The sequence below is a fragment of the Lithobates pipiens genome, unplaced genomic scaffold (genome assembly GCF_037356315.1).
Source record: "Lithobates pipiens isolate NorthernLeopardFrog02 unplaced genomic scaffold, aLitPip1_a1.2 Scaffold_1, whole genome shotgun sequence".
Taxonomy (NCBI): domain Eukaryota; kingdom Metazoa; phylum Chordata; class Amphibia; order Anura; family Ranidae; genus Lithobates; species Lithobates pipiens.
In genome coordinates, this window is record NW_027507685.1 from 127,569,546 (window position 1) to 127,580,395 (window position 10,850).

At 44.0% G+C, this 10,850-nt stretch overlaps 1 protein-coding gene across 1 annotated transcript in view; it reads left to right on the forward strand.

The window, feature by feature from the left end:
- The window catches only part of NDUFB11 (NADH:ubiquinone oxidoreductase subunit B11), a 38,151-nt gene that overhangs the window by 24,055 nt on the left and 3,246 nt on the right, over window positions 1-10,850 (forward strand). The window contains exon 2 of the mRNA XM_077476424.1: window positions 5,476-5,606. Within this exon, the coding sequence (XP_077332550.1) occupies window positions 5,476-5,606 (131 nt within the window). The remainder of the gene's footprint in view (window positions 1-5,475; window positions 5,607-10,850) is intronic.

A 10,850-nucleotide genomic window follows, 5' to 3' on the forward strand; every position in this document is an offset into this window, starting at 1 on the left:
GATCGGGCCCTCATTCTAAGGTAAGTATTTCATAATGAGCTAGTATGCGGTGCATACTACCTCATTATGCCTTTTTGCTTTGCAGGTTTAAAAAAATAATAATTGCGGGTTTACAACCGCTTTAAGGGGCTAATCCTCTGCATTGTGTAAAAAGGCTGTTTTGTCCTGTAAGTACAGGTCCTCCCTCCTGCACTGTCTATCTGGGAAAAGCCAGCAAACAGGCAGGGTAGCCAACCTGCCATCCTCAGTGTCTTTTATTTTGGAGAGAATAATTACTTGTTGAGCAGAGCTAGCCAGGTCACATGATATTGGCCTCACACATGTGGGTGTGTATACAGGCTGCAGTGGAGATCTCCTCCTTCCTGAAATCCCAGCACTGAAGAAACTGCAGTTTATCACTGACCGTGGTATACAGATCAGCCAAAGAGTTTATATAGTGGCAATGTTGCAATATAAAAAGATTTATAAGCTGTGGAACTATATTCATTTTACTGGGTTTAGTAAGACCCCTTTCACACTGGGGTGCTTTGCAGGCGCTATAGCGCCCTGAAAGAGCCGCTGCTGAGTCTCCAATGTGAAAGCCCAGAGGGCTTCACACTGGAGTGGTGCGCTGGCAGGACGCTAAAAAAAGCAGCATCTTTGTATACACACTCGTAAACCGCTCTCCAGCCTATTGAAATCAATGGGGCAGCATGGCTATACCGCCGGCATAGCACTGCTTTCAACCCTTTTGCGACACTTTCTCAGCTGCCGGTGGGGGTAAAAGTGCCCCCCCCCCATAACTGCCAAATATCGCAGCGAAATTTATGGTAATGGTGCTTTACCGCCGACAGACCCACCGCCCCAGTGGTGAAAGGGGCCTAACGCTTTAATGTTTATCACATAATAATTACGATAGTGGAATTAGCACTGCCTTTTACCTGCACTATTTCTTTGACTGGTATCATGGGTTTTGCATGACTGTTTTTTCTTTACTGTGACCTAGCGCAGATATTCTTTGCTTACACATAGTACTGTGTGTTGGATTGAACTAGTTTTCTTTGCTTTGTTTTGTTGTTCAGTCCCAGAACGCTCTGTAATATTGTTACTATAGTTACACTGTATGAAGAGGAGGTAGGCAGCATCTCTCTGCAGAGGAAAGGAGACGTCCCACTTTAGTAGTAATAAAGTCGAATTCCATTCAAGTCCTTTTGTTTGTTTTGGAGTGGTAAGGGATAGAACCTCTGTTAAAGCTTTTATTGGTGTCTTTGTTTAGGCTTCCTTTCTCAAAGGCAGTGGTCACTGTGACAGGAAGTTGGGGAAATCCATCCTGCGGGAACCCTATAGCCCCATACACACTATCCGATTTTCTGCTGATTTTTGTCTTCAGATTTAACAAAACCATATAGTTCAAGGGCCTGCCTGATTGCATACACATTAAAACTCCTAAGGTTTGGCCTCATATTATATGGTTTTGGTAAATCTGAAGGAAAAACTCAGCAGAAAATCTGATGGTGTGTATGGGGCTTTAGAGTTACAAAAACATGACACATTTTTTGATCCTTGGGCCTCATGCACACTGGACATTTGTGCAGCTGCTGCTTTTGGCTTCAGGCGTTTCTTTTCTGCAACCAGTAAACTCTCCAGCATGTTATCCTATGTGTCCATACACACAGGCTGTTATCAGGGTTTTTTGGCTGGAGAAAACCCCCAGAACTAGTGGCTTTTAAGAGGAGTTTTTCAGCTGGAAAAAAAGGCTCTAGCTCTGAAAAATGTGTTTGTTCTGATTTTATGAGCATTTTTTGAGCCATTCGCTTATGCAGGAGTGTAGTTTTGCTAAAAGAAGTTAAAAAGCGCAAAGACCCTGAAAACTCATTCTACAGCTACTGACATTTTTATACCTTCAGTGTGCATGAGGCACGGACTCGCTCTCCAAACTCAAAAAAAGTTTTGCCTTGAGAGACACACGCAGCATGAGGAGAACAAGGCAACCGGTGTGTGTGAAGGTCATGTTGTTTCAGATTATGGCTGTTAAACCCCCCCCCCCCCTTCTCTCAGTTCCTATTTCAGGTACTTTTGATAATGGGGCCCACCTTGTGCAATCCGCCTTTTTTATGGTTGAACTGCTTAGTAAATCCTCATACACACGGGCCGAATGTCAGGCAGCATCAGCCGGTTCAATAGAAACTGTCTGACATTCGGCCTCTGTGTACTGCGACCAAAAAAGGTCTGCCAACATTCGGAGCTCACAGCCAATAATGACCCCCCTCGCCACTGGAGTTGATCCCGCTGCTATCAATCTGGCCCAGTGAGGAAGGAGACAGCGGCGATCACTGCTCTCATTCAAGGTCACTGGATTGGATCAGGCTCAGTTAAGAATGAGAGGGGGGGGGGGGGGGGCTGGAGAAGTTGTGTGATTTATTTTATTTTTTCCTGAATGCATTAAGATAAAAGGCTTTAGAATGACTTTAAGCCCCTTCTCCTGTCATCCAGCTGTAAATTAGAACAGTTTTAGGGGACAGGATGGGGTTCATCTCTTTCACCATAAATGAAAGCCCTTGTATAGTCTAGGAATGGATCCAGGGGGGTTGCGCAGGGACACAGAAGACACCACAAGGTCCCTGCACTTTGTTGAATGGTATGTTGCAAATTCTTGTCCACAGTCTCAAATTCAGATCCAATTACATTTTTGGCCTCGTTTGTTTTTGAGAAGGCTTTATGTTAAGGTTTTATGTTGCCATTGCCCTATCAACTTCCCGGTAGAAGAGCTCTGTGTTGATATGCATTGGAGAAAGACTGGAAAGTGAAAGGTTAACGTTTCTTCTGTGCAACACAGACTGTTCCTATTTCACAAATTTTTGGCTGGGTTCACACTGTTACAACACGACAGTCGTATGACTGTGGATCCGACTTTGCCCTTCAACTTGAAGTCTGACTTCAATGACCGGGAATTCAACTTTGATCCCGACAATGCAGGCACTTTGTGTCTGGTATGAAGCTTTAGGGGGAACTCCATGCCAAATTTGGGGGGGAAAAAAAAACTCATGGGTTCCCCCCCCCCCCCCCCCCCAAAAATCCATACCAGACCCTATCCGAGCATACAACCTGACAAGTCAGGAAAGGCCCCCTCCTGAATCGTACAGACCACATTCCCTCAAGATGGTAGGGTGGGTGCTTCCGCCCCCCCCCCCCCCCCCTCAAAGCACCTTGTCCCCACGTTGATGAGGACAAGGGCCTCTTCCAACAACCTGGCTGTTGGTTGTCGGGGCCTGTGGGCTAGGAACTTATTGGAATCTGGACGCTCCCTTTAACAAGGGGGACTCCCATATCCTGGCCCCCCACCTATGTGACTGAGTATGGGGTAGAGCTACATGATTAAGCTAAGTGGAGAGATTATCTGCTCACTCAGCTGTCAAAAAGAAAGCATCCAGGGCAATCTGCCAATTTAGAACTTGAAACATTGTAACTAACTTACTACTTAGATCAAAGGGATAGAACTTCTTGTGTAAACAAATAATCTGGGCAGTCTGCAAAGTTTTCAACCCAGTGTAAATGCAGGAAGTTTAACCACTTAAAGTCTAAATCTTTTTCTGACACTTCTTTAAGTATAAATTTAATTTCAGCAGAGACCCTAGGGAATAAAATGGCAATTGCTGCAATATTTTATGTGCACGGTTTGCCCAGCAGTCTTTCAAATGCAATTGTTTGGGGGAAAAATACACTTCAATAAATAAACAAAAATAAAATAAAAAACGGTAAAGTTAGCGCAATCTTCTTCTTCTTCTTTTTTTTTTTTTTTTTTTTTTTTTTATGTGAAAGATGTTACGCCACGATAATCGTGATCTATCTTCTAAAAAAAAAAATTGTGATTCTCATTTTAGCCGAATCTTGCAGCTCTAGTATTGAGTACATCATACCCCTACCCATCTCCCTAAAAAAAAATAAAAAAAAATTAAAAATAAAGTGTAAAAAATAAAACGCAGTACACAGGTTTTTAAAGTAATTTTATTAAGGCAGCTTCGGCGTCTCTCCTGATTTCTTCCCCTCTCCATCTCTTCTGCCTCCTCCACTGATATCCTCTGTCAATGTCTTCTAGCATCTCCAGTTCTTCTCCCTCTGTCCGATGTCTTCTGCCTCTCGGGTCTTGTCCCCTGTCTTCTCGCTCTTTTGCAGGGGTCTTCTCTGCTGTCTTGTTTCCTTCTCTTTCCGATGTTAACTCAACACTCTCTCCTGCTCTAATGCTCCCCACCCCCTTTCCCGACCTACCAGGCTGCCTACTCAGATAAGGGTCTGGTATGGATTTGGGTAGACCCCATGCCGGTTTTTCGGTTCCCTTAAAATCTATACCAGGCCTGGTATGCGCTTGGAGAGGAAACCCATGCCGTATTTTTATTTTATTTGGCGTGGAGTTCCCTCAAGATCATCAGAGCACAAGTCTCGTGCCAAAGTTGGATCCGTTAACACCACGATCCGACTTTGCTTCAACTTCAGTGATATTCAGTGGGCTGAAGTAGGATCAAAGTCGGACCAAAGTAGTACAGCGAGCATTTTCAGAGTCGGACTGACTTGTGTCGGATCAGTTAAGACGGCTCTCATAGGCAAATATTGCTTTTCACACATCATGAGCTCCCACATGTTGGAGCGTGCGTTGTACCAGTGTCAACTCCGGCCTCTGACACAAGGTCCAGTGTGTCATAATGCGTTTTATTGAGAACAGACTTGCTTGAATACAGGGTGCACTTTTCAGTTTCACCAGCAGAGAGCAGCAGGTGTACATAATTTGCCACCTTTTTTTTTATAATATTGTGTCAAGGAATCTTTTTGCTGGATTGATAAACCCCCCCCCCCCCCTTTCCACTCACATCTTCTGATTCTTTGTTACCCTATCCTTTTTTCATCTGTGGGTTCTTTAAGCCTTACATTCCATTCTCTCCCACCAGTCTCTATTGTCTGCTTCCTCCTCATTAGCAGCTCTTCTTTGTTCCTGGGCCGCTCAGTCTTTCACCTCTGTGCACGGTGCTTGTGGGATGTGCACATCTCCCCTGCGTTTGCTGCTTTCATGTGCCATCTCCACCCATCCATGGAATGAGGCAGAGGCACTGCCGACCCCAAGAGCTTACTTTATGTCTGCGTCAAACATGACACTAATTGTGATGCCAGAAACTTAACGGCCATTTGGAAGATTAATATATACAGTGTGTATATGTGTATGTATGTATGTGTGTGTATATATATATATATATATATATATATATATATTAGTGTATGTAAAATATTTATAATATAAGATATAATGTCTTTCTCTGTCCTTCACTCTATTCCCCCGTCTAGCTTTATTTCCGACTCTGCCTTCATTCTGCTCCTAAGAAGAATACCAGAAAAAATGTATAGATCTAGATTTCACAATTACATTCCTTTTTAACACTCTTGTTGCACTCTTGCTACATTTATATGCTTGTGACTTTCTCTGTTTGACTTCTGCTTTTCCTATCCTAGAACCCAGATTCATTTGGCTTCAGTGATGACCCCGAAGCTGACTTGTGGAACGCACGCTTTACCTTCTTCACTAGTATAACACTCTGCCTGGTGTTGGGAACCGTGTTTGTATATTACATCCCTGATCCAAGGTAAGGCGTTCTGTGCGTCTGTTCTTTTCCCCTCTGTGTTGTGTGTAAACTCTTCCCGTCTCCACCGCCCCCTGTCCTCTTAATACAATAAACTGCCAGTGTGGCATCTCTGTTCCCTCAACACTCATATTGCCATCACTTAGTCATCTCTGAGGGGGAGAATATATTACAGCTATAAGTCTTCTCCTGACAGAAACTTGCACATAACGCTTCACGTAGCCTGTCGCTGTTCGAGTGACAGAACCAGTCGCCCCCCTCCTTCTCTCCTCAACATGGGGTTGGGGGAGCGAGTAGATTTGGAGCAAACCCCCGTGGACCAGCACGGCTGAGGCGTGACTATATATAGCCTCTAATTGCTTGTTTTGGAGACTGTACTGGAGCAGGGTCTGTTAACTGGGATGTAGGGACAGATGTAGGGTCCAACATGTCCCCGCTGTCACTGTCACCTCTCGATGGAAATTAATGTCCACAGCTCTGCCTGGTCTAGGAACAGTATTATGTGATTAGCGCAGGTGAGGACTGTGTGTGTTCTCATTGCAGCCAGGCTATGCTCTTTCCTGTGGGAGAGTTCTAATGGGGAGAGATCAATTATTTATTTTCATGCTGGGCTGGAAGAAAACAGCAGTGTAGCTTGGCATCAGCTGCAGCTCTGTTCTGACATCAGAAGCCTCAAAACTGCAGACTTGTCTTTGAAACAGGCTCTCCTGCACACATTCACCGGTGTACACATACCCCCCTTCTCCATTGCACACACCTATCCTCCAAAAACAGGCATCCTGGGGTAATGCCACACCCACAACACATACCAATCCTCTTTCCCATTCCGTTTCTGCTTACCATCTGTCGGAGTGGCCTTTTTATTTTTTTTGCCAGATGACCTCCTAAGTGGATTTTTGCTTTAGCAATGGAGTTGTTTTACCAGAATTTTTAGAACGGGCAGAAAAGGGTAAAATATGTGGAAAGGAACCTAAAGCTCCACCTTCTGGCTGGCAAGAAAACTACATCATGTTTATGATCAGATTTATTTCTTACTTGTCTAACTAAACTTTACTTTTTTTTGCCTAACCATAATGAAAATATAAAACATAAACATTAGCATTTAGCCCATGTTCACATCGGGCCATTTTGACATGCAATTTGACATGTCAAATGGCTGCCTATTGCGGCACCGCGCTGATTCCCAAAAGTAGTTCCTGCACTATTTTGGTGACTTCAGGGATGATTTCAATAGACTTCTGAGCAGGAGCCCGCACCGATGTCTCTGAAATCGCTGCTGAAATGCGGGTTTGAAATCATGCGAGTTCAGCTGAACTTGCACAATTTCAAACCCGCCTTCAGTTTTGAATGTGGGCTAAATGAGAGCTGCCATTAGCTTATTTTTGCAAGTGCATTCTCCAGATTGTCATCCTTACCACTGATTCTGTACTTGGTGAGTCAGTGACCTGGAAGAAGTGTGTATCTGGTATAGTACCAGGACACCTGATGTGCATACTAGTTTCAGGTCAGTGATTCACTAACTGGTGGTGCATGGATGAAGTTGACAGCCCCATATCTGAAAAAGCATGTCAGCAATAGCAGCTGCTGTACTTATTTCCTGTCCAGGACCATTAAAAAAAAAAAAAAAACTTGTATATATCATCATATTTCAGAAGGGTGTGTCCCCTGCAAGCTCAGATTAACCAGCTTGCTGTTGGTTAGTTGTGGCCAGGATGAATTCACTGAGCAGCTAACTAAAGCGCTTATTTTAAAGACTATGTAAACATATTGTTCCATAAATATACAACAAAATGCTTTCAATAGTTTATGGTAAGTGCAAAATAAGAAAGTGTTGATCCTGCTGAAAATCCAGTGCTTTTTATGTCCTTTGTAATCTTAAACAGCCTTATTTTCCTGCCAGGTTACCGCTAAACTAAATAACGCCTGTAGTCGCCCCACTCGTCTTAGAGTGACATGCTGTTTCCTTCATAGATACAATACTGCAGGCATGTCCAAAGTCTGGCCCACGGCCAATCGTGGCCCGCGTTCTGGTTTAATACGGCCCTCCTGGTGATATGGATGTATATCTTTTGTGGCCCCCAGGGCCACAAAAGATGTATATTGTATTTATCGGTGCTGCCTCAGAAGGGGTGAGACGAGTGCCATCAGATTACATATAGGAGAATCTCCTGTTTACTCGGCGGCCTCTGTAATAGGAAGTCCTGTCTTCTGGGCTGCCATTGGACGACTGTTCTGTCTATCATAGGAGGTGGAACTTTGTATTAAAGAGGCTGCCAAGTAACTGGAATTCTCCTGTATGTAATCTGTTGGCACTCGTCCCTGTCACCTCTGAGGCTGCAGATGGGCATGATGGCAATGGTAAGGCAGCAGGTGGGCATTGATGGGCACTGACCTTTATTTTGCTTCACAGTTCTTTCAGGAAAAAAATAAAATTTTAAATAAACTTCCTTCCTCAAGTGAAGGTGTGTGTTATACGCCGATAAATATGGTATCCAAATAACCCACCCAATCTCATCTCTTCACACACACAGCCACAAGGGCAAGAGAATTTGTGTTGGGTAGTGTATCAGTGCTCAGACGAACACACTTCTTCCGAATTTTAATGGTTCAAAGAATGTCAGGCAAACTGGCGTGCCTCATGCATGTTTATTTCATCAAATCTGGTCCTCTTTGAAAAAAGTTGGACACCCCTGAGTACACTGATCACCAGGTGAAAATGAAAAGTCTGAAACAAGAAAACAAATGCAGCCACTGCATTTATTCACTGATAGGCTGCAATGTATTACGTTTATGTTGTTTTGCAGTCAAATTTGAAAAGCCACCACCGTATGGCTATTCACTTACTGTGCTGAAAAATAAAATCTTACCTTATCACTTTGGAACAGGTTAGTTTATATGTAACCGTTGGGCAGCGTGTATTGTTCAGAATGGCTTGCGTGTGCCATTAGGGGCAGATTTAAAGTGACACTAAAGGTTTGTGTTTACTTGCCTCCATTGTGCAACTCATTTTGTGGCCCCGATCCTTTACTTCTGGGGTTCCTTGGTGGCTCTTGTGACATCTCCCCCCTGGGAGAAGCGCTCTTCGGGGGGTTACCTTGCGGCACGCTCCCGAGTCCGGCATTCGTAGAGGCCAAATGCTGGACTCTGCCCCACCCCCCGCCGCTTGCGTCATTGGATTTGATTGACAACAGCGGGAGCCAATGGCTGCGCTGCTATCAATCTATCCAATCAACAATGGAGAACCCTGTGCAGAGAGAGAGCGCGTCCCCCATGGATTTGCGGGGTCAGGTAAGTAAAACGGGGGGGGGGGCAGTTACTGACAGGTGTTTTTTCACCTTAATGCATTGGGTACAAACCTTTATAACCCTTTAATGACCAGAATGGTTATAAAGTGAGAGGTGGCTCGGGTATGTTTTTTAGGGGGGCTGCTGCATGCAGAAGGTTTTTTTTTTTTTTTTTTTTTTTTTTTTTTAGCTGAATGCATGAAGGTAAGAAACCTTGAGCAATACAATCTTTAACCCTTTGTTAGGACATTGTGCAAATCTAGTCAACAAATAATGAAGATCCACCACCATAGAACAGACAAGGTTAATTGTGCTAACATCCCTCCCCACCCCCTCTCTATCATTACTAGGGAAAGCTTGGTAGGATTCAAGTAAAAAGATGAGCAGCAATTTAAAATATTTAAAGTTTTTTGCCATGTGAATATGGCAAATTATACAGTAGGTGTTCTCACAATTGGCTGCGAAAGTGGAAATGCACTTTAACCCTGACTCCATCATCTGACCCCAACATGCCTCCTGAACAAGTAGGCATTACTCCCCTCCTAGCACACTGCGTTCGCTGTATTCTCTGCCCAGGCAGACGATTGATGCAGCGTCTGGGTTCCAGGGAATGGTGACGCTGGGTGGGTGGTGGTGTTGCTGTGGCTTTTTTTCTTCTTTCTATCTCTCTGTGGGGGTTTGACATGTTATGGCTGAGGCTCGGATGGGAGGTGAGGAAGCTGTTAATACGTTTAATGAGTGTCAGCATCTGCCAGAAATAGCAGACCTGTTTAGTGATTTTTCTCACTCAAAGTGGAACTCAACCACGCATGGAGAAACAAGACGTTTCCTGTCGCTCCTCTTTCATCCCTATTAGTCCCACGTTCTCTCTCATTATCATTCATCCACATTATAGCCCTCTTTAGCACAGCTTAAAGAACAACTCCAGCTTGGTACACAATTGTATTCAGTATATAGAAGAATCAACCGTTTTATCTGCCAAATGATTTGTAGGAAGATAATGGACTAGTAGGGATTTTAAAATCTATTAAAGGGTCAATCTATTCAAAGCTGATATCCAGATGGTTTGAATGTAACAAAAAGGAAAATTGAAGCGCCATACCAGTGCTAAAATGTCCAGCAACAGCTTTATTCCAATACGTCATGGAGAGACTCCAAAAGGTAGCCAACAAGTTTTGAGGTTCCAAGAGCATCCCCTTCATCAGGACTTCTATAAAGAATTGGCAGCCAAACCAGCTACAACTACAAGGCCTGTGCTTGCAATCCCACTGGGAAAAAATAACAGTAAATGTCCATTTCTATTCACTTTATTCACATAGTTGTCAGTCAAGCCCTGATGAAGGGGGCACTATTGGATCCCTGAAATGGGTTGGACACTTTTTGGGTTGTCCCGCTTACGTTTATTGGAATAAAGTTGTATGTCTGGACCTCTTATCAGTCGTGTGGCACTTCACTTTCCATTTTTGTTACATCACACTACATGCCAATGAGATCAGAGGTTCTCCAGGGTGTAGAATCTGCCTGCCCGAGAACCAGATCCATGCAGCAATGCCAGTGAGATAACCTTGGGGCCCAGCACTAGCTTTCCTACTTCTCTCAACTAGCAGATCCTGAAGAGTGTTAGCCAGACTGCACTGAAATCTCAACACTGCTGAGGGCCTCTGCCTCTTCCTGCTGGATATTTTATTTATTAAAACTGAACTCTGAGCAAACGGCTACATACACAATTAAAATTATGTAAAGGATTTGGTTTTATATGTCAAAGGATTTCTGTTTCTTTCCATCAAGTTCTGAGCAATGCCACATAGAAGAACTGATTTTTCTCTGCTGCAGTTAAGTAACACTGGTCTTGATGTTTCCCCCACCCTGTGATTGGACAGTGAAAGGAGAAGCAGTAGCCTCATGAGCTCATCCTGTCTGCTCTCCCCTCCTACCAACATGCTTCTTGTAAGCCCCCCACCCC